Source organism: Lynx rufus, unplaced genomic scaffold, assembly GCF_022079265.1.
Source record: "Lynx rufus isolate CCGP_SWC_20201006 ecotype Redwood Valley unplaced genomic scaffold, mLynRuf1.p SCAF_7, whole genome shotgun sequence".
Classification (NCBI taxonomy): Eukaryota; Metazoa; Chordata; class Mammalia; order Carnivora; family Felidae; genus Lynx; species Lynx rufus.
The window spans coordinates 100,548,610-100,573,615 of NW_025814889.1; the positions used below are offsets into that span (position 1 = coordinate 100,548,610).

Consider the following 25,006-nt stretch of genomic DNA (forward strand, 5'->3'; position numbering starts at 1 on the left):
TAGGAGGCTCAGTTACTAAGTGACCAAGGGAATAAGGTCAGCAAAAACGTCATGGTTGAAGTGCTGCAGAACAGTGAGAATAGAAGGGCCTTAGAGGCCCATTTTTTTGCTTAAAGAGGCTGTGTAAAATCAGGACAAAACTTCCTGTATAGAGCCAGGCCTATGTTTCTACATAGAAATAGTCCCTGTTGTTTAGTCATTCCTACCCTGTTCATCTGTGTGATTTTTCTTTCTAGGTTCAAAGCATGCACATTTGTTTGTTTATTTGTTGTTTATTCATTTATTTTGAAAGAGAGACAGAGGGAATGAGTAGGGGAGGGGCAGACAGAGAATCCCAAGCAGGCTCTGTGCTGTCAGTGCAGAGACCAAAAAACATGCATAATTTTAAGAAATATTTATCTATTTTGAGAGAGAGTAGGTGCCAGTGGGGGTAGCAAACAGAGAGAGAGGGAGACAGAGAATCCCAAGCAGGCTCCACATTGTCATTACGGAGCCCGATGTGGGGCTGGAACTCATGAAGCGTGAGATCATGACCTGAACTGAAATCAAGTCAGACACTTAACTGACTGAGCCACCCAGGCACCCCAAAGCATGCCCATTTTAATGAAAAGATTAATAAACTGAAGGGCCTTGCTAGACTTACATTTTCTAAAACACATAAAAACTGAAAAACAAAATCACCTTTACAAAAACCCCCAAAATGGTCTTTAGAAAGTTAAAAATTATAAAATCAAAAAGAAAATGGGTCCAGACAGTAACAAGGAACAAATTTACCCTCCTTCCTGAAACAAAATATCAGACAAAGTATATCAAAACAATGGCTCTCAAGACACTGGACAGCAGGGTCCTTAGAGACCGGAATCAATGGAGTGAGATTGAGGATTGCCCCCCCACTTACTGTCTGGAGAATGTTTCCAGGTTGGAGTATAGGGAAGGGAACCTGGACAGAAACTGGAAGTCTCTCCACATTGAGGTTGGAGCTGGGAGTCAAGGAAAGCCAGGATGGCTAGAATTTGCAGGGCAAAATACCAGAAAGGAGAACCACACAAAAGAATGGTGGAGATCTGCAGAAGGTACTCCCACTCTTAAGTATTCCGTGGAACACCCACGCATGTGAGAAACCTACCCGATGTTACGGAAAGAACCACTCAAAAGGAGAAGAAGGAATAGTGTCTTGCAGCTCACCCAGGGCTGGGAATAGTGCCTGTTGTCAATAGCTAGCATGGAAAAATCTTGTAATTCATGGGTCACTGGTTAGAATGCTGAAAAGGGTATTATTGCCTCAGTAGTGGGGATAATGCACTAAAGACTAACTGCTGATGGCCCTGCCTACCAAAGCTTAAAAACAAGGCCTGAAAGGTTCACTGTTCCCAAGTAACTTCACTGCATCCCAGAACAAAGCTGAAGAACATTTTTAGAAAAACTGAAATATCTAGCACCCCACATCTTAGTGTCTGGCATATAATTAAAAATTACCAGGTACAAAAAGTTGAGTGAAATATAACCTGCAGTGAAGAGACAAATCAATGGAAATGGATTCAAAAGTGACACACGATAGAATTAGTAGACGGGCACATGAAAACAGGTATTATAATTCCATGAACTCAGGGAACTAGAGGAAAGACTGAACATGTTGAGTAGAGACATCGAAAATCTAAAGGCTCAAGTCAAACTTCCAGTGATAAAAACTGTAATGCTGCAGAAAAAAAATAGTGAATTTGAAGATATACCAATAGAAACTCTCCCAAATGAAACCCAGAAAAGAGAATGAAAGAAACAAAACAGTGAACTGTGGGACAACTTCAAGCAGCCAAATTTAGGCATAACTGGAGAGTCCCCAAAGAACAGAAGAGGGGACAGAAAAAAAATCCAAAAAAATAATGGCTGAAAATTTGTCAAAGTTGATAAACACCTTCAACCCATAGATCTAAGAAGCCCAACAAACCCAAGTACAAGAGACATGAAGAAATACCAAAGCACACATAATCAAATCATTTAAAACAAGGCAGAAGGAAAATCTTAAAAGCAACCAGAGACAAAGGACACATTGTATCTGGAAGAACAAGATGATGATAGATTTCTAACAAGAAACAATCCAACCTAGAAGACAGTAGAGCAACTTCTTTAAAGTACTGAGAGGAAAAACCTTCAATCCTGAAACCTTTACCCATCGAAAATACCTTTTTAAAAATTTATTTTATTTTGAGAGAGAGAGCGCAAATGGGGGAGAGGGGCAGAGGGAGAGAGAGCATAAATCTTAAGCAGGTTCCACACTTCCCAGAGCCCAATGCAGGGATCAACCCCATGACCCTGGGATCATGATCTGAGTCAAAATCAAAGAGTCAGGGACTCAATTGACTGAGCCACCCAGGAGTCCCAGCAAAAATATCTTTTAAAAACAATGGAGCAAGGTGGTAGAAAACATACAGATTTCCTGTTACATGATAAGTACTCAGGATGTAATGTCTGCCATGATGGCTATAGCTAACACTGCTGTATGTTATATACAATAGTTGTTAACAGAGTTAACGGTTGTTAACAGAACTCCTAAGAGTTCTCATCACAAGGAAAAAAATTTGTTTCCCTTTTTTTTCCTCTTTTTATTGTATTAATATGATGTATGCTAACCAAACTTACTGCAGTGATGAATTCACAATATATGTAAGTCAAATCATTATGCTCTACACCTTAAGCTTATACAGTGATGTACGTTGAGTATATCTCAATAAAGCTGGAAAATGGGGAAAATAAAGATATCTTTAGACATAGGAGAGCTGGAAGAATTCATTAGTGGTAAACCTGCACTACAAGAAATGTTAAAGAAAGTCCATCAAGCCAAGAAAAATGATACCAGATGGAAACCCGCACCTACAAAAAAGGGATGACAAGCACCAGAAATGGTGATTACATGGGTAGATATAAAGTTTTCCCCTTATGAAAGTCTTTTAAAAGACAATAGACTGTTTAAACCAAAAATAATAACAATGCATTGTGGAGTTTATAACACACAGAGCAGTAAAATGTTTGGTAATAATAGTACAAAGGCCAGGCAGGGAGAAGTGAAAGTACGCTATTATAAGATCCTTATATAAGTAGTACATCATTTGAAGGTAGCCTGTGATAAGTTAAAAGTGCATACTATAAATCCTAAGGCAGCCATTAAAATAACACAACAAAGAGTTACCGCTAATAAGCCAATAAAGCAAGTAAAAAAAAAAATTTTATGGAAGCATAAAAAATAAATCCAAAAGAAGTAAAAAAAAAAAAAAATAAAAAGGGAAACAATGAGCAGATGGGACAAATTGAAAACAAATAGCAAGACAGACTAAAGTCAAATATCAATAATCACCTTAAATGCAAATGGTCTAAACAACTCAATTAAAAAGCAGAAATTGTCAGATTAGATGAAAAAACTCTCAACCATATACTACCTACTAGAAACTCACTTTATTTATTTAATTTTTTTTTTTAACCTTTTTATTTATTTTTGAGACAGAGAGAGACAGAGCATGAACGGGGGAGGGTCAGAGAGAGGGAGACACAGAATCTGAAACAGGCTCCAGGCTCTGAGCTGTCAGTACAGAGCCCGACACGGGGCTCGAACTCACGGACGGCGAAATCATGACCTGAGCCGAAGTCAGCCGCTTAACTGACTGGGCCACCCAGGCGCCCCTAGAAACTCACTTTAAATATAGGTACCAATAGTTAAAAGAATGAACAATATACACTATGCTAACTAATCGAAAGAAAGCTGAAATGATATTACCATTAGATAAAGTAGATTTCAGAACAAAGAATATCATCAGGCATAAAGGGTCATTCATAATGAGAAAAGGGTCAATTCACCAAGAAGACGTAGGGATTGGTCTTAAATGTTTATGTACATAATGACAGCTTCAAATACACATAGCAAAACCTGATAGAGCTGAAAGAAGAAATAGACAAATCTGCAACTATACCTCTACCAGCAATTGAGAGAAGAAATAAACATAAAGTCAGTAAGGATATAGAAGAATTAGACAACACAATCAACCAACTTGATTTAGTTGTCATTTGTAAAACATTCCACTCAACAAAGTAGAATATACATTCTTTTTAAGTGCATATGGGTAGACCATATCTGTACCATAAAAAAAACCTCAATAAATTTGAAAGGATTCAAGTTACATAAAGTATATTCTCTGCCCACATGGAATGAAGTTAGAAATCCATAAGAAAAAGATCTGGAAAAATCTCAGAAAAATTGGAAATGAGCTCACATCCCAATAAAAGGAAAACATAAAGGGAAATTGCAAAATATCTTGAATTGAAAGACAGAGAAAACACACATATCAAAATTTGTGGGATAGAGCTAAAGCAGCACTTACAGTAAAAGTTGACAGCATTAAATACCTACTAGAAAAAAGAACGATCTAGAATCACCTCCACTTCTACCTTAAGAAACTAGAAAAAGAGAAAACTGAACACAAAGTAGAAGGATAGATCTACTAGAGATAAACTGAATAGCCCTATAGCTGAAAAAATTGAATCTGTTATTAAAAACCTCTCATGTAGGAAACTGCTTGCCCACATGCTTCACTGGTGAATTCTACCATATGAACAGATGTACATGACTATTCACTGTAGCTTTATTTGTAAATAAATAAATTTATAAGTAAATTTCTAGCCAAACACTGGAAATAATCCACATGTCCACCAACAAGTAAATGAATAAAGAATGATATATCCATATAATGGGATACTCAGCAATGTAAAGGAATAAACTATTGATACATGATACAATACTATTAATCTGAAAGTAATTATGCTGAGTGAAAGAAGCTTGATAAAAAGAGTATACACATTACAGTCAATTCTTGTTATTCACGGTAGTTATGTTCTGTGAAGTCACCATGAACACTGAATTAGCAAATACTGAACTACTGCTCTTAGAGGAAATACAGGGTTAGGTTCCTGCCAGCCTCCAGTCACAACATTTTCATCAACTGATCAACACATAACCCTGTTTTATATGTGTGTCTGTTTAAAGACACCTTATTTAATATACATTGTTGATTCATTAGTGTTCAACTCTTAGCCAAAAGCACTAGAACGCATGCCTGAAGGAAGCTTTTCTAACATATGTATTTCCACTGTAAGGCACTTCACAGCCTTCTTGTACTTAGAATCATTAGCACTTCAGTAGGACACTTGTGAGCCATTTTAACAGCAAAATCCCCAACACAAAGCACAAAAAATGTGAATACATGGCCTTAAAAAGACCACGGAAAGGACACTTGTTTATAGCATGAGAGCCAAGTAGGAACAAGTACGAGAAACAAGAAGGCTGTGTTACCTTGTTCGACCTCAGCTGGGAACAAGGGTGTTACCAACCGAAATTTTTTGCCACTCTTTGCATGTCTGTGAATGAATGAGAAAATTCTGCGAGTGTTGATTTTGGAGTTATCAAAAAATTTTAGTGAGTATGTAAATTTGCAAATATGCACTCTGAATAATGAGCATCGACTGTATATAATTTGCTTATAAAAATTTCAGAAAATATGTACAAAATCTAGAGTGAAAGAAAGCAGATCAGTGGTTGCCCTGGGGACGGGACGGGGGTAAGGAGGGAGGAATTACAAAGACACAGGAGACTTTGGAGGGTGATGGGTTCATTATATTGACAGTGGTCATTCTTTCACAGGTGTACACAATGCAAAACCTACCAAATTGTAATTTTAACCATGTGCCATTTATCCTGTGTCTTAATAACTCAAAAAAGCTGTGAAGAGGATGAAAAGGCCACGATGGTGGGAAGGAGAAGAGGAAAGAGACATTTATTAAGTTTACCCATGAGGAATTGCTACACAAGGAGTGAAGGAGAGTGAATTCAAGAAATCAAAGGTAATGTGAAGTTCCAGATTGCTGGGTTGTTGATGACGATGGTGATGTCAGTAATGAAACTAGATATACAGAAAGAAGATCAGGTTTCTGTCAGATAGAGAAAGTGGGTTCACAATGAGGTTCCTGACCTGGTCTCAAGTCCTGGTCCCCTCATCAGATTGGAGCCATTCTAGCTGGGTACACAAATCCCTTCGTGAGACTTCTCAACACCACCTCAGTTCCCTGACTACCCTATTTTCTGCAATGACACTACTACCCTTGAGTCCCTCTTCTTTTTTTAATCTATCTAAAGATCTCTTGTCACTTCTGCCTATTACATCTAGGACAGATTTCTTGGTTTATTTTGAAGGCTTCCAAAACGTCCCAACCAATCACATTTTATGTCTCGTTATCCTCTAGCCCATGCCCTACACCTAAATCAGGGTGGCTGATCTCTAAACATGCACCAGATTTGTTCTTAGGTATCTTCTCCCTGAACTCAACAGCTCTCCTTCCCTCCAAAACCTAACGGTTCCATTCATCAGAATGTCACCCATATCCTCTCTGAGCTCCCCCAGAGCCAGGACCACCGTGTGTAGTGCTTAATCGTTCTCTAATTTTCAAATGTAGGCTAATTACACCTTCGATAGAAGCTCATTAATCAACTAAAGCAAGTAAAGGCACTAATCTGGGTACTACAGGGTAATCATGGATGAATACAGGCTGAGTCTGCTTTTAACTCATCGGGAATCTGCCTCTTTAGAAAACAGTTTGACCATTCCTTAAAATCTTAAGCATAGTGCTACCATATGAGCCATCACGTCCACCCCTAGATATACCCATGAGAAATGCAAACAGACGTTCGTATCAAAACTTCTCTGTGAATGTTCAAAGTGGTATTATTCATAATTGCCAAAAAATGGAAAAAATCCAAATTTCTGTCAACCGATGAATGAATAAATGAAATGGGGCACATCTATACAATGGGATAGTATTCCACAACAGAAGGCAAGGAAGTACTGATACATGCTATGAGGCTGAAGGACCTAACAACATTGTGCTAAGTGAATGAAGTTGGTCACAAAAGACCATATATTGTGTGATTCCATTTATAGGGAATCTCCAGAATAGGCAAATCTATAGAGATGGAAATATATTAATTTTCTCCTGGTGCTGGAAGGGAGAGGTTGGGAAGAAGTGGGAAGGAAGTGCTAATGTGGACAGGGTTTCTTTTGGGGATGGACTGTGTTTTCCAAGTAATTGTGGTGATGATTGCACAACCCTGTACTAAAAGCCACCAAATTGTACAATTTAAATTGATGAGTTATGTGAGTTACATCTTACGTGAGTTATATCTTAATATGGTTGTTAAAAATTAAAACAAAAACGACCACGTCGGGCTTCCAATGAATGCAGAGAGCTGGGGCAATGGCATGACACCAACATCACGGAGCACAGTAGCACAATACTACATCGCAACAGCTCAGATGTGACAGTCTTTGCTCCGGGTGATCAGGGAAAACTTCACGGAGGAGTTGACATTCAAGCCAGATCTTGAAAGCCGAGTAGAATATGTTTGGGTTGAAAAGAAGAGGGCTTCACAAGTGAAAAGGCTAGAAGCTAAAGGCAGAGGTGTGCAAAATGGCAAAGGTGTATAATTCATGCAGGCAGGGATGGCGTCACACGCGCCTTTCAATCTCTCGTGGCATTTAGTACAGTAACTTCATGTGCACAATGCACACGCAGTAAGTGCCGGCTGGCCTGAATTAGTTATACTTGATTTTAAGTGGTTTCATCTAGATCCTAAGTGAATAATGTGTTGTGAGGTAGAGAGCTGTATCTTTTATAAGCCTGGGTTAAGTGGCAGGAATTTATGCCACTAATACCAAAATTGGAAGGGTAATTTAAAAATAACTTTAATGGCTTCTTTTTTCCAGGCAGCACAGCTATATGTAAAGTAGTTGGTATAGGAGGATCCAGTCCCCAATTGCTCAGATATTACCTGTCAAATTAGAAGATAATACCCTTTTTTGCTCTAGTTTAGTAAAATTATAACACTTGTAACCTGTTAAATAAATTACCAAAAAGGTGTTCATGACATCCATACTATATTTAGAAGCCATCTCATCACGTATTAGTTTTGTGATAGTAATCGATATAATTTTAACACTATCTGGGATTTCGAAGAAAAATAATGCTTTATTTTGCTGATGCAGAAACAACCAGAGTTCATAAGAAGTGTTATTTTTAATCCTTAATCCCAAACTTCCAGGAACTTTGGAATAAAATAAAACATGCTAATGAGTTATAATTTAGTAGTTACAGAAACTCCCACATTATAAGCTCTCAGGATCTCCCTTCCTACCATATGGGAGCTGGCCCCACACACCATTTAAAGACTAACGTTCCTTGTTCCAAGAGTGATACCTCTAGTCTAATTTTGAATGTGACACAGGTTATGGGAAATGAAGATCAATCTCATTGAGTAGTAGATGCATGATTTGGAAAAGGAACTGGGGATTGAAAATAAAATAGGTCCCTAGCAAAACCATGCCACCTTACCGCTGGAACTGAAGTCCACAGGCCCGATCCATTTGAAGGCTGGTTTCCGGCCTCGCTCCTCGGTTACATGCACCTTCTTTATTAGAGCCAAGCTGGTCAGGACATTGGCTATGTCATAGAGGCGTCGTACCTTTGCTTGAAGATATAAAACACAATTATGGTCACACCGTCTGTAACACCATTACATTTTAGTTTATGTGACAGGTCACTTTTCTGGGCGGCCATATAAACCTCAAGCAGAAAGCAGTGGGGTGCAGCAGAGGCCAACGGCTCTGTCATGCAATGGCCCGAGATTTATGGATCTGATGTATCTAAAGACACATACTACGGGAAGGTCAGTGTGTCTTTCCTTTTCCACAACTTCACACCCCTTGTGAGAGGCACCTGGTAATGAGCAGGGAGCACCGAGATTTGCAGGGAGCGCCGAGATTTCAAGAACGCCAAGGGAGGGAAAGGGGCTATAATTAAAAGCTTAGTAAATGTAATTCTGATGTGTGGCATGTCAAAAGCTCGCTCTGAGTTTCTCCCAGCAGGAGGTGGTGGCACCAGCTCCAGCAGGCAGCTGGCCTGTGAAAATGACAGGGATTCCCCAGAGCTTCCCGTGAGGCTGCGCTCTTGGGCACACAAGACCGTTGGGGCTCAAGGTCATGAGGTTCAGCTGTGCTGAAGACAGGCATCTGGCCACCTAGTGGGGGAGGGGAGGGGTGGTCCTTCCCTGAGTCTTATGAGGGCTGGGGGAGAGACATTTGAAAATGCAGGTACTAGAGGAGACATTCAGAAGAGGTGGTAAGACATCTGACAGGCAGGGCAATACCCACAAAGTAATGTCCATTCAAGAAATCAATTTACAGGTAGGAAACCCACTTGACTTTGTATCTAAGATCAATCAGAGGAGCTCTGATTATGGTCCAGGAACATCAAACATTCACCCCAGATGCAATCTTCTTCCCAATTCTGATAGAGCTGCATTTTACCTACTCATTTCTCCCACAGGGTGCCTATACCTCCAATGGAAACAGAAAAAGCAGAAAGCTGAGATCATGGCTTCCCAGGCCTTGAAAGGGCTACTGGCAGCCAAGGGCATTTGGCTCAACCTAGGCTTGACAGAAAAGGAAGATGCACTGGGTACGAATCTCGGAAACTCTATTCTTGCCCAGCGGCCTCATCCCACCACCCCTACCCTACCCTGGTCATTCCTCTGTTTCTTACCTGCAGACAACTTTCATCTCCACCCATCAGGAGAGTAGGCAGGGGGTGAGGAAAAAAGGGGAAAGAAAACTCAGACATTCTGTCTTGGAAGCAGCAATACTAAAGAGAAACGCAAAGCATCTTACACCCTCCCTGACCTGCATTTGTGGGATGGATGGCATTCTGCTTCCACCATCCATCCTAACTGCCGAGGAAAAGGCATCGGACAGAACTTTAATGGGAATTGTAGTATTTACTAACTTACCTCTCACAGCCCCAAGAATCTTTGTGAGTGCAGGAAGGACTGCACTTCTCAAAAACAATTTCTTCTTCAATCTCACAGGCAGAAAATATCAATATATGATATGACACCCTTTTTGTACTTATAAGTGGATTTAGATGAAGATGCTTACTTTTAAATTTACTCTGGTCTGGGGTATCCTGGCTTTCTTCTATCAGTATTTTGGCAGCCACATCAAGAGTAACAATCTTGGTTTTGGAGACGAGGAATAGCATGACAAACTTCTGGCTCATAATTCTCAGAGACTTGTCTTTTCTACTGTTTGCAGATGCTACAAAGGGAATGAAATGAAAGCATCAAAACATATAATTTACCACATGAAAGATGGTACTTAGAGTTTGCCAGAACTACTAACTCTACCAGCAGATGGAAAGATCAGTCTTGTTACAGGCAGAAGCTTACTGGACACACAGCACAAAAAGATGGCTTGTAAACAAATGAGATGGATTTTTGTCTTTTTTTTTTTTTTTTTTTAAGTAACCTCTACACCCAATGTGGGACTCGAACTCATGACCCTGAGATCAAGAGTTGCATGTTCTACTGACTGAGCCAGCCAGGCGCCTCAAGAAATGAGATGGGTTTTCTTATGGCTTGGAAAATGACTCTACAGGAGGCATAAACTCTGAAATGCATATCTGAAACCACTCTTAATGCTGTACACTCCTACTTCATAGAATAAATCCATGAGGTAGTTTTCCTGGAGCAACTTTTTGAAAAGATGAATGCAGAAGGATAAAAGGAAGGGTAGACTTCACAGACTGTTTTCAGAACATCAGCTGTTCCCTCAAAGGCAAGAACTCTGTTTTTCTTTCTCTGTGCCCACAATATCTAGAATATATCTTAAACACAGTAGGCGCTCGCCTCTTCCATTGCTTTTCAGAAATAAGTGAAGAACTAAGCTGTAAATGAGTAAGAGACACTGATTAGATGTCTGTTGCTGTATATGGCAGGCAAACCATCCCTGACAGATGGCTGTCTCCTCTGGTTACTAGTATAAGAACTGGCTCATGGGGTGGAGCTAAAAGGCACGGGGCAGTAAATCTAATGAAAACCAGGCCCACATTTCCATCCCTATTATATATGCAAGGGAAATGTTGAGTGATACTTGTACTTTATCATCTTAGCAATGGGATTTAGGGTAAGAATGATGAAGATCAGTGGTCAAAACAGGAAGAGGCTCAAAAGGAGCTGGGAGGGGAAGAATAATGTAGATATAAATAAAAAAAATTCTGTATCAAATGACAGCAGGGGTTATCTATCTTTCTTACCAACGTGTTCTCCTAACGGGGTTTGTTCCTAAGTAATCTACCCTAAATAGAATTTAAAAAACTGAATTCTGTGAAAAGATAACTTCTTTCCAAGTGAAATTTCCTTAAAGGCTCACAAACAGAAATCAGCATGGGGCTGTCAATCAGAAACGGGAGCGCCGTTAGCGATCTGTGGTCCAAACACACCAAGTACCAAGTGAACTGCCACCAGATAGGCTTGAAGTGAGGTCGAGTGGGAAGCCCAGTGGGGGAGCCATCTGTCCCCCTTTCTTCAGTAGGTAGAACAGGAGGACATCTCCCTCCAGGGCTGTCGATCTGGCACTTCCCGCCTTAGCAGTGAATCTCTGTGGAAGGAACCATCACTCGTGTAGTTTTATGGTGCACTCACAAGAGGGGTAGTCGGGTTCAGAGAAATCCAGTAACTGTTGATCTTGAGAATCTGGGCAGCCATCTTTTTTACGTTCTCCAAGTTTATAATCCATCAGCTCTAGCTCTTTCTGTTGGAGATGTGCCATCTGCTCCTCATATTTCTGCTCCTCTCCCAGTCTCTGGAGGCTCCTCAGGGTTTTTGGCAGGCTGTGCCGTCCATGCCAGCCATACTGATTCTTGGCCACCCGGCTGACCAGATGCAGTGATTCCAGCACATTTACAATGTCATAGATACGTCTCCTTTCAACGCCTGTTTGAAAAACAGAAGTCGACAATCATGCAGGCAAACATTTTTGAGTAAAAATTCCTTGAGGGCCTGGACCATGTCTGTAAGCTACTCTACATGCTGCCCAGGGCAATGCGCAGCAAGGGCGGATGCTCCACAAACCGAACCTGTAAGGATGTTCTTGGGATCCAACCCTTAAAAGAGCGAGGGTAAAAAACATCCACCCAGAGATGGAGGATAGTCGCATCTCTATTACGTCAACACTAGTATGTCTCTTCTTTAGACCCGTTAGGTAAACCACGTGAACACCTCAGCACGTTAAAACAGGTGGGATTGAGCAACACGTGTACCAGTATGTCTAATGGACACCTGATGAATGCTGTTTGGTTGATTTTGACTTCTACTCCTAATTATGCAGACTGTAAAATAAACTGTGTCCAACGCGTGACACCTCATTTGGACAATCGTATCCTTTCCTGGAGTTTGAATGATGTGGAATAATTATCGTTGTTAACTTTCTTTTTTTAAAATTTTTTTTTTTAACATTTATTTATTTTTGAGACAGAGAGAGACAGAGCATGAACAGGGGAGGGTCAGAGAGAGGGAGACACAGAATGTGAAACGGGCTCCAGGCTCTGAGCTGTCAGCACAGAGCCCGACGCGGGGCTCGAACTCACAGCCCTCACGGACCTCGAGATCATGACCTGAGCCGAAGCCGGCCGCTTAACCGACTGAGCCACCCAGGCGCCCCATCGTTGTTAACTTTCTTAATGGCCCAGGAAGGAAAACAGATGGCAAATATTTTGTTTCCTATTTTGCGTTGGAAACTTAGGAGTCTACAGCTTGGGCACCCTTCTCAAGCTGCTGGAGGAAGCTACAGCCAGGGCTGAACAACATACGAGGCTCCTTTTGCTCATAGCTTGGCCGGTGGTAACTGTCCCCGTGCTCCCATTCACAGCCGTTTGGGCTAAACAGCCCAGGGGTAAAGCACAGACACTCTTTATGCACAATACTGGCTGACCATGAAGTTCTTCAAGTCTCTACCCACTTTCCCAACACTCTCAAAATAGCTAGAGTTACAGGGCTGTCTACCACATTTACCAAAAATATTTACAGGAGTTAAGTGTGGGGACTTTGAGGTCAGACTGCCTGGATTTGAATCCCTGCTCAATCCCTTACTACCTGGGTAATCTTTCTATGCCTTAGTATTTATCTCATTAGATGATGAGGATTAAATGTGACCATAAATGTAACGGGTCTCCAGTAGGGTATCAATTTTTATCTACTGTTATGTATTATTTTGTAAATACTTTCTGCACAGCATTGGAAATACCTAAAATCCCTGCTAGCATGAGAAGTCACAGTATAAACAGATTTTAAAACTTTCCTGTGACTCATCCTGCTGAGCAACAGGCCCTTAGGCTTTTGGAACCCACTGGCTCCTTTGCTCTCATCCGAGAACCCATAATAAAAGCCTCCGGGCATCTCCCAGAAAACTGGTCCAGCTACAAAGATGTCCTCTTTCTGTTCACTTGCCAGGAGCCGTTATATAATCAGAGCAGGCTTAGTGAATGTAGCTTCTGGCCCTTCAAAGATTTAACACGAGAAATTGATCAAATTCTGATGAAAACTTTGGAGGTGAAACGAAGTTCTATTATCTGCAGGAAGAGGCATTTCACAGTTCATCAGAACATTTCGGCTCATGACCCTGAAAGGCTCTTCATCCTCAGAAGCTCAGACTTCGGTGCCAGATGCCTGCTGGAAGGTGCTGGCAGGGGCAGTCAACAGCCCCTTGTCCAGATCTGCCTGTTTTTTTTTTTATTCCAGTCTGTTTTCATATATTAACACATCTTGTTTAGAGTGTAACATTCCATAAACCTTCCCATTAGAAATGTCATGTGAACGCAACTGAGACACCCCAGGGCCAGCCATATGCTGGGCTGTTTTGTGATTCTGTATTAGATACAAATTGTTAAATCTCCATCTAGTGAGTAGACATCCTAAGAAGGGAAAATAAAAGAAGATTCTGACCGCTTGAAGGTAAGATGAGTGTTTAATATGCACAATGGGTGTTTAATAGGCGGTATTGGTAAAAGCCACTGTGGCAGCTGCCTTTCAATCTGGACTGGGTTTATCTGTCTACTGGCTCGTGCACTAAAAAGTTCCATTTCACAGGTCTTGAGACCTTCAGGTTACTCTGGGGCTTGCTCCGTCAGGAAGGTTTTTCCTAGCATCCAGCCTTTTCCTTTTGTATCAGCGTAATCCTGTTAATCCTAGCCATGGCATTATGTACGCCCCCACGGATTTATCAGTTATTACCATGCTTCCCTTAGTCCGAGATGGAGCTTGTTTGATGTTTTTGTCTAATCTTTTGTCTTCTGCACTGACATTAGTGCAAGGTCCGTGGATGGAAGTTGGGTATATGGAGGAAGCTGGTTTCATGAACCTCAGTAAGGACACTGTATGCTACTGTTTTACCCTCATCCTGTGTAAGATTAGTTTCTAGGCCTGTGCCTCAAATGGGTGTACCCTAAGTCTTCATCCGCTGGGTCACTTTCCCTTTCTTGTTTCATTGGCACTGACTCCAAATACTGTATTTTACTTCTGGGCTCCCCAACCAGGCACTGTACTTCCTTTCCCAGAGGGTGACAGGATAGCTTGGGGAGGGCAGAGAGAGATCTAATAAGAGCTGAGTAGAAAGTGTTCCACGTAACAGTAGGAGTTACCCATGCCCAGCCCTGAGTGAGGCATGTTGCTGACATTCTCCCCAAACTTTGCTAAGTTTCTGCAAGGTAGGTGCTATGATCCTTGTGTTTCAGACAGGAACAGGTTAAGTAACTTTTTAAAAACTCTCACAGCCTATAAATTGGAGAGCTCCATCTGATCCAAAGCCCAGCCCATGGTCCTTCCATCACATTCACTGCCTCATTACCTCAGTTTCTAGCAACTAAAACAGTTTTAGCCATCAGTTTGAATAATTCAGATGGCCAGTCATCTACTGGGGCACATTTGTCAGGGCTAGGGGAAGAAAGAGAATAAACAAATTAAAAATATAATCTATCATAAAGCCTGTTTAGTTGATTTTTTTTCTTTTCTTCTGTGTGTAAAACCTTATTTTTTAAGGGGACACCCTATACCTTCAAATCACTGTGATTTCTGCTTAGTTAAGATTGTCAACATGTTTATCCTGGGACCAACTGCAACCCATGCCCACTAGGGGTCTCTACTCTGAGGCAGCTGTCTTCACATTTACAGCCCATACCCCACTGCACATTACACACACCCATGCCATGTGAACACATGTACTCCTCTTTGTTAGAAGGTTAGCTGTTTGAGTTATGTCCGGATGTGCTTCCTCCAGCTTGACAGGCTCGCTGTATCACACTGTATGGCTTCAAACATAACGCTCTTGCTCTCAAATCCTATTTGATAACAGAAGTAATACCAGGTCTGAAATCTTAGAAGCATTTTTAAAAATAAACAGCAAGCTATTTTAAAATGTGTTTTGTCTGCCTGCAATAATATGAAATTACAAGTGATATGTTTTTAACGTGAGTCTTTTATACAAATATTTTACGAGGTTAAAAAAAACACAAATTTTTGTTTGACCCTCAGGCCTAGAAGACTCCCTGAAATCCTCTGCATGAGGATGAGAAATTAGATGACAGAAGGAAGCGCTACCTGCTCCTCTGTCCTCATCCTTCGGGAGCCCAGTCTTTACTTAATGAGAAGCTATCTGAAGACTTTGGCCTGCCCGAGGAAACCAGTTTCCCACTGTGACTGGAGACGGGCCTCCAGGTAATCTGATGATACATACCAAGACTGACAGCAACTTCATCCAGGGAGATGGTTGTTTTCTCGGTTGACAAGGGGTAACTTGGATAGCGAGCTAGAAACTTCTGGCACAGGAGTCCTAGACTTTTCTGTTTTCTGCTTGGCCTCTGCTTTTCAAATTCATCCACAGCACTGTCCCCAACAACATCAAGCTGCAAAGGGCAGACAAAAGGGAGAGGAGAGATGTCACCGAAATTGCATGTGGAGAAATTGCATGAAAAATGCAGAAGAAATGCATGGACTAATGAGTTATTGGCAAACCTGGGGGGACATCCCAGTCCACAGCATTCTAGATTCTGGTTAAAATATATTCATTACCTAATCCAATTTTCTTAACATTTTATTGGTTGTTTTCTTTGGACTGATGTTTTCCTCCTTTGAAACTTGAGGGTGAGTCTATTGGTTAAAAGCTTAAAAAATGAAAAATAGTCATTTACAGCTTGCTACACCCTTGCTATGAATGTGCTCACTAGACCTATAGATCGGCATCACCGGGAGCTTGCCCCATCCAAGACCTGATGTATCAGAATTTAGGTCCTGGGTAATTCCTATTGACATAAAATTCTGAGATTCACTGGCCTGCATTGCGTCACCAATGTGTTTTATTTTTTACAACTGACCAAGGTTCAAGGAACTGAACAAGGGCAGCTAAGTCTTACTCCTCTTTATTCTTTTTGTAAGGATACTAACGTGGTATCCTTGTCTCAGCAACCCACATTTGAGAAAGGCTCAGTTCAAGCCGCAAAAGTAAAAGACTTTTCTTTTTTATTATTTTTTTAATGTTTTTATTTTTTTTTTTTTGAGACAGAGAGAGACAGAGCATGAGCAGGGGAGGGGCAGAGAGAGAGGGGGAGACACAGAATCTGAAACAGGCTTCAGGCCCTGAGCTGTCAGCACAGAGCCCGACAAGGGGCTCGAACTCATGGACCATGAGATCATGACCCGAGCTGAAGTCGGGACGCTCAACTGACTGAGCCACCCAGGCGCCCCAGTAAAAAAGGCTTTTCAACGAACTGATTCAAGGAAGAAAGTGGTATGATTATCTCAATGGGCTTCAGAAAAAAGCATTTGATAAATTTAACACCCATTCATGATTTTTAAAAATGCTCTTAGAAAACCAGAAATGGAGAATTTCTTTAATAAAGTGTACCCATAAAAACCCAACTGCAAACACATGTCTTAATGGAAAAATCTTGGAAGTATTCCCTTAAAATCTGGAAAATGATAAGGATGCCCATTATTACTGTTCCTCTTCTATATCATATTGAAGATCCTAGCCAGTGCCTGAGGACAAGAAAAAGAAACTGAGGCACAGGGATTAGAAAAGAAGAAGCAAAACTTTCACTTTGCAGAAGATGATTGTTTATATAAAAAACTCAAAAGTATCTCAAATTATTTAAAATAATAAGTGAATTTAACAAAGTAGCTATAAAGGCAGATTTAAAAAGAGATTTAAAAAATCAGCTGTGGGGCGCCTGGGTGGCTCAGTCGGTTAAGGGTCCGACTTCAGCTCAGGTCATGATCTCATGGTTTGTGAGATCGAGCCCTGCATTGGGCTCCGTGCTGAGCATGGAGTGTGCGTAGGATTCTCTCTCTCCCTCTCTCTCTGCCTGCCCCTCCTCCACTCGTGTATGTGCATGCACACACTCTCTCTCAAAATAAACATTAAAAAAATCCAATCTAAAGTATATATGGAGGAACAAAAGGCAAAGAATAGCCCACACACTCTGAAGCAAAAATGAGAGTCTTGCTTTACCTGATATCAAGGCTTATTACCATATGGTATTGGTGTAGGTATGCATTAATTGGCCAATGGAACAGAAGAGAGCCAAGAAACATATACATACATGAAAAGAACTTTGACATACCACAGAGATAGCAATGACCACTTGGGAGAGCAGGAGGGACTGAATAAATAGTGCAGGAACAATTGATTATAATATACAACATGAAAAAACACAAGCAGTAAGTTGAAATGTAACAGAACTGATAAAGGTATTTCAAGAACATACAATAAACTCCTACAAACCAGTATGGAAAAATGAATAATAAACATCAGCAAAGAACATGCAGAAACACTTCACAGAAAAGGGAAAAAACAACATGGTGGCCAGTAAATATGTCGAAAGAGGCTGAGCCTCATGAGTAACCAAGGAAAAGCAAGTGAATATCACAATAATACACAATTGTACACCCATTCGATCGGCAGAAATTAATAAATTTCACAGTGTCAAGTGTCAGAGAAGTGAATCAATAAATGTTCGTACATTATTGGTGGATGAGAACAGCACTTGGGAAAGCAATTACTTTGTGCATATTTGCATATCCAATGACCTAATCATTTCACTACTAGATGTGTACCCTAGAACAGTAGTTCTCAAATTTTTTGGTCATAGAATCCTTTCATATTCCTAAAAATTACTGAGGAATATCTTCTTTAAATTGATTTTTTACTACCTTTTGATAGAATATTTGGTCATATAAAATATACTTACCATGTACATAATATCTTTAATGCCCCAAACCAGAACAATACTATTAATTTACATCTGCCTACCCCACAGAGTAACCTTTCTCCTAAATTTGCATGTATCATTTCATGGCCATTTTCAAATAATCCTATCACATATGGATATATTCCTATATAAAATATTGCTTAGGTTTTGTTTGGTTTGGGTTTTTAGTGTTTGTAAAATTGAAACTAGTAGTCTTCTGAAACTTGCTCTTTTCAATCAACATACGTCTTTATGATTCATCCACGTTCTTGCATGTAGCTATGATTTTCTCTCATTGTCACTGCTGTTTGATATTCCACTGTATGAATATACCACAATTTAGTTATCCATTCTCCTACTCATAGCCATGTGTGTTGTTTCCAGTGTGCACTAACAGGAACTGTGCTGCTATGATATTCTTGTTCGTGTCTCTTGGTGTATACACACAGGAGTTTCTCTGGAGCGGTGGTTCTCAAAGTATGGTCTGATTTGTATTTAGTTACATGGAAAAATCTATTAGTTAGCTCTGTCACTGCAATGAAGTATACCAGATTCACTTCATTTTGTTCTATTAATTTCATGTTGTAATTCAGGATATCTTTTTCTCTTCTTTTTCAATTTCTTCATTTTGGTAATTTTTATAGCATAAAAAGTCTACCAAAAGGAGGAAAAATAGAAGAGAAATAACATTCAAATCTGTAACTTTTCTTAGCAAGCCTGGGAAAAGGTTTAATGGGAGAGTGAAAATGTTTAATGGGAGAGTGAAAATTATTGACCATTGATTTTTTTTTTTCTTTAAAGTATAGATATGCTGCTTATTCAATAGCTCTGGTTCTCCATGGGACAGATAATTTAAAGATGATTTACCTTTAAGGCCCCAAACCAAAGACTTCAACATATATAAAAATAATGAAATTTCCAAAGTCTAAAATAAACTGCTACCCTCAAAATCAGAGAAAAATTATAATTCACAGCAGCATTAAAAAAAGTCCAAACTTTTTCATTAAATCAAAATTATGAAACAGTTCTGCTTTAAAAATTATCATTTTTAAATGTATACTGGGAGTAGTCAAGGGAGTAGCATATAGAAGAGAAAAAAAAAACATTCATTATGAAAAAAATAAGACACAGAGTGAGAATTCCATTTCAGCTAGAAGTAAGATATTAAGTTTTGGCATATTTTGATATCTGTAAACAGCAGGGATTTGTGGATGAAAGATACCGCCTGCCTAAAAGTATTTTACCATTACAGACATCTGACATGCCATTAAAAAAAAAAAAAAGAAGAGAGGAAGACATTAAGTTTAATACCGCCTTTGGCTCAATGGTAACTGAAAAACTGAGAATCCTATGACTTTTAAGTTATTAAGTAAAGAGTTTAAAATTCTATAAAGCCTGGGGTGCCTAGGTTGCTCCATCGGCTAAGACTCTGACTCTTGGTTTCGGCTCAGGTCACGGTCTTGTGGTTTCACGGGTTTGAGCCCCACATCGGCCCCATGTTGACAGTGCAGAACCTGCTTGGGATTCTCTCTCTCCCTTTTTCTCTGCCCCTCCCCACTCACACTGTCTCTGTCTCCCTCAAAATAAATAAACTTAAAAAAAATTTCTATAAAGCCTGAGACACACAGCCTATTTACCTGCAGAGAGTCTGTAAAGGCATCATCCTTGTTTTCAATGGGTCTGAACAGTCCCTTTTTCTTCTCCCGGTCTCTTATGTCAGGGCTGGCAGCACTAATGAGCATCTTCAGGTTAGCTGTGGGCGTCCATGGTTCTGCCTGCTGTCTGTCAACAAGCTTAACTGGAGTAATGGGGTTTCTTTCTGGAGTGAAAATTTTTTGCTTTGATAAATCAATTGGTTCATTTTTTATTGGAGTCTTCGGGGCCATCCTTGAGAGATCAACAAATATATTTTCCTATTTTAAAAAAAGAGACCTTTTAGTAAGAAACAGAAAGGGCAGGTATAAGCTAAGAGCATTTTGTTCCCATGATTCACCGAGACATGAAAATACAAAGAGACCATATATTCACTGCTGAAAAATACCAGGCTAGGACTAATGAAAATAGACTGAAGGATTCATGGAATCCAACAGTGGTTCAGTGAGAACATGATTATCATCTACTGCTTTTAAATACACTTCTCATGGCAGCTCTGGGAAAGAAGTTGAGTGTATGTACCCCTGGTAGATGCTTGTAATTGTTGGGGATGATAATAAGGGCAAATGTGGGCTGAGTCCATACTGCTTCTCCATTTACGAGTTTGCACTAACTAGTGCAGTACAGTTATGCTTTTGTAGTTCAGTGTTCACTGGTGCTAATTTAGAAATTTGTAGCAGGACCAACCAATGGAAAAGTATCCAACAAAATGCCACATTTCAAACCAACATGGAAGGGCTGTTATTCCCTTAGAGCAGTACTTCTCAAACTATCCATGGTGAAGGGCCAGGGTTTTTTATTTCCAAACTCCCACATACTGATATGTAGTTTCACTTCACAGGACTTATATGCATTTTCCACCACCTGTAACTCTCCATGTGAGTTTGTCACTCAAACAACCTACAGCCTGTTCACTAGGAAGAGACCACTGATCATGGGCTTAGATGCCACAGGGGGGCAAGATCAAATTGTTACAGAGCTTTCTAAGTGCCTGCCTTTCAAATTCTGGTCTTAATTTTTTACGGTTTAGCAATAGTTTGTGGGCTAGCACCTGTCCCCAGATCACACTTTGAGTAGACCGCCTTAGGTAATTATAAGAAAAGAGCAGTGATGGGTCCATTATGTCCCTTAGTCCACTTTGAAAAAGGACTAAGTGAATGGAAGCCACATTTGGAAATACCAAGTAATGAAAACAAGTTTCTTTCCCCTAAAATAAGGACCCATCATTCAAAAACGGAAAGATTCTGTTCTTTCTGTAGCAGAATTCACCTCCAAGCAATTGCATTTTACATAATGATGAAGGTGGATGAGCTAAAGGTTTGTCCTACAGCTTTTCCTATATACGTAGCATCCTATATATGCTTTTCCTATAGGAAAATATATATATATATATTCCATATATATATGCTTTTCCTATATATGTAGCATCCTGTAGCTACTGTGTGCTTGGATTTCCGCTAAGCAGTCCTTTAAGAAAGGTGCTTTCCCACCAATGAGCAACATATGAAGAGAGGAAAAGAAGATTGGGAGCCCCTGGAGTCTGTGCTGGGGGGCGGGGGCGGCATCTCTTGTTCCTTGGATCAGCAAAAGCTGCTGGCTGGCCATGGTGAGGTTTTGCCCCGGTGTCACTGGGGTGGGGGGAGAGGAGGGAATGGGATGGGGGGGGATGGTTTCCCACCACGCAGCAGAAACAGCCAGCCTGGAGCACTGCATCTACCCATATCTCTTAACACATCCGTACTAATGTGCAGTTCTGATGAAGTCTTCTACAAGGGAATTCTGAGGGGAAAGTATTAAGTGTTTACTATGGACCACACCGCGTTTTATGTACTTTACATATATTAACACCTCATCCAATCCTGTGATCTAGGTACTATCATTTTTCCAGTCTACAGATGAAGAAACTGAGGCACAGAGAGGTTAAATAACTTGAAGGTCACATACAACCTTCATTCAGTATAAAAGTTACTGGTATGCAAGAAACAGCTGACAGCAGAAGTTTCTGAAATCTTGCATCTAGAAGTGAGCTTATCGTGGGTGCAAACTTTTGTTGGATCAACAAAAGGTACTGAGCAGGCCACTGATCCCCACTGGCACTATGGAGAGGCAGTATGGGGAAGCAGTTATGCACGCAGGCTCTTGGGCCAGCTTACCTGTCTCTGCTGCTTATCAGCGTGGGCAAGCTGCTTGTCTCACTATATTCTAATTCTCTCAACTGAAAATGAAGTCCATAAAAATACCAACCTCAAGGGTTATTAGAGTAGTTCCTGGCATATAGTGAGCCCTCAGTAAAACCTAGCTGTTACCTGTTCCCCTCTTTCCCATTCTTTGTTACCGTCCATTCTGGCACTCAGAGCTAATACAACACAATGTGTCATATTGCTATTTAACTTCCTAGGTGCGTGTCTTGACTCATTAATGTGACTGTGCACTTCTGGAGGTCAGGAATCAAGTTCCATATGGCTCATTCCTCATAGTTTTTTTGGCACAGTGCCTTGCCCCTTATGGGTGCTGACAGAACACTGTGCCTTGATTATCTCATTTTCCAAAAAGTATCCCTGTGATAGAGGGTGTGGGCCAGCCTCACTGAGGTTACAGAGATGCACACTCCTTCTGTGCTCCCTCTAGCAGACCTACCTATTCTCAAAGGAGTAATGAGCTCCTACTTTTGCCCTATGGAGGAACTATTTAGATGGATTATTTCCTTCAACACTTTGATATATTTTTACTACAGTTTAATACTTAAAGTTGGAGGGGAATTAGGTTACCTGCGAGGTTATGACTGTACACACCTCTACATCAAGAGAAAAAAGAATGCCGAGCAAATTTTTATGCTGAGATCTCAGATGGGCAGAAAGTCAACTGTAATCTAAAGTCAACTGCTTCATCTGTCTGTCTAGCCTGTAGTCCTAACACTGTATAAGTGGAAAGGAAGTTAGAATGAGACTGGAAACCTGGTTTTTGTCTCCGCTCTGGGTCTTTTTGATACTGGACAAATTGTTCTGTCTAGGCCCAAGTTTCCTTATCAATAAAATAAGGGGTTCCAACTAAAGAATCTATCTCTACAACTTTCCAACCAGGCTCCCCAGCTGTGTGGTGGACACAGGGATGTGCTGAGATCTCTTCAGGAATGAATGACTCATTTCCCCTGATGCTAGAAGCCCTTCACCAGTCTGAGAGGGCGGAGTCCTCCAGAATCATAACTTCCCAGGGAGACCCGGACTGTCCTAGATGCCAATAGAGGTAGCGCTGACATGTAAAAGCCTAGCCAGGCTTGCCCCCACTCAGGATGACTCTGAGGGGTCATTCTAGAACTCCTAGTTGGGTAAACTCCAGACTTCCCCTGAGACTGTCTCAGATCCGCTTCTCCCTCTGTCTAGTTCTGCTGCCTTCCCTTCCTACCCACAGACGTGGCTCCCCAGAGCACCCCTAACAAGCCTCCAGCACGTTACCTCCGTGTCCGATCTGCCTGTCGGTAAATCTAAGTGCAACACCCTGGAAGTGGCTTCTTCGATTAGAGAGGGCCTGGAGAAATGTAACCCTGAAACAGGCTCTCCAATTCTCATATGCAAATGGACACAACATAGCCTCGCTTACCTGCCATAGAGGTGCTGTGAGGATGGGCTCAGATAATGAAGGTGAAGGCAGTTTGTCACCTGAGTGCTATACAAATATTTGTTATGAATTATACCAGTACTTCGACTCTGCTGTATGCCGCCATAGAAAAGCTGTGTAATAAGATCTTGGTTCCCGTCTTGCTTGGGTCTCAGATATAGCTTTGATCACGTTACCTCAAATAATATGTGCAGATATCAGCCTTGTTGGGGCCCTTGGCAATATTTTGCCAACTGCTTTTCCAGTTCTATCTCATGCATTATTCTACCTTGTGCCCAAACAGTGCACTTGCTTTTCTTCAAACCTGCCCTGCACCGTTACTTTGTCTTTAATGCTATTGGTGAAGCTTTGCCCCTTGAAACTCGACCTATGGTTTAAGGCTCACTGCAAAGATGACATGTTAGGAAGCGTCTCTTTCTAGCTTTTGACTAACAAACTCTCCTTCTCTTCAGAGCACACTTTCTAGAATGAGTAATCCACACCAAGGGCTTTCCTCTGCCCGTCTCCCAGGGGTTCCCACTGGTCTCATCTAGGTCGCCTCTCACTTGCCAAATCAACAGTAAAACACCTCATTTGACCTCACTGTATAGGTTGAGACTGTTGACTATTCTTTGCTCTATGAAACATGCAGCCCTTTGGAAACAGCACATTTTTTCTTTTGGTTCTCTCCCTACTTCTCAGTCTCCTTCGTTGGTTCCTCGTTTTCTACTCTTAGAACCTCAGCTCTCCACTCCTCTCTGTTCGCTCTCTCTGGGACAGTTCACTCATCCTCATGTACAGGGCTTTAAAACCAACCTGAATGTTGACAGTTCCCAAGTTTGTATCTGGCTAGGACCTTTCATGAATTCCAAAGTCAGGCAACCAGTGCCTCCTGCACACATTTATCTACCTGTAATCACACAGGTACAGATACATAGCTCAAACTGACCTTCCCTTCTCTCTCAATCACTCCTAAAAATGATGAATGACCTTCAAAGAAAACTTGTGCCCACTAAGTCTGGGCACTGTCCCCAAATGTATCTGCTCATTGCTACTTCTTACCAGTTGCCTCCCTCTCCACTTGCCTAAGTCTTAACATTCATCCCTTCAAGCCCTTGTTCAGGTTTATCTCCTTCACAAAGCACCCCGGTAGCTCAATCCTTATTGCTCACCCCTGCATGCCAACCCATCCATTTTCTTCTTTTGTCCTCCCCAAATGCTCTGTACACAACTTAAGAGGAGAGTCTTGTTTATTACCTCACAACTGGGCTCAGGAAATGTGGGTAATGAAACTGAAAACTGTACACTTAAAAAAAAATTCCTCCGTAAGTAGCAAGAAGATGCATGCATCATACAGTACTTCTAGTTCTTGACCAATGTGTAGAAAGTCAAGAAAGAGAAATCCTCTAAATGCCAGCTGACCCACAAAACACTGTGCCAGGCATCTCTCAGAGGCTTTCAAGCAACAATTCAACACCATCAGCTTCTGGCCATTCTGAGTATCTTGAACATTTCTAGAACACCTGCACCTCACATTATTTCCTCTGCCTACAATGTCCGTTCTGCTCACTCCTGTTTTTCTGTAGGCTGAACG

At 40.9% G+C, this 25,006-nt stretch overlaps 1 protein-coding gene across 1 annotated transcript in view; it reads right to left on the reverse strand.

Annotated features, from left to right (window-relative positions):
• E2F7 (E2F transcription factor 7) overlaps nt 1-25,006 on the reverse strand; it is a 38,221-nt gene that overhangs the window by 10,372 nt on the left and 2,843 nt on the right. The window contains exons 3-7 of the mRNA XM_047067413.1: nt 19,803-20,078; nt 15,654-15,822; nt 11,570-11,860; nt 10,026-10,184; nt 8,425-8,559 (exon numbers count right to left, since the gene is read on the reverse strand). Of these exons, the coding sequence (XP_046923369.1) occupies nt 8,425-8,559; nt 10,026-10,184; nt 11,570-11,860; nt 15,654-15,822; nt 19,803-20,078 (1,030 nt within the window). The remainder of the gene's footprint in view (nt 1-8,424; nt 8,560-10,025; nt 10,185-11,569; nt 11,861-15,653; nt 15,823-19,802; nt 20,079-25,006) is intronic.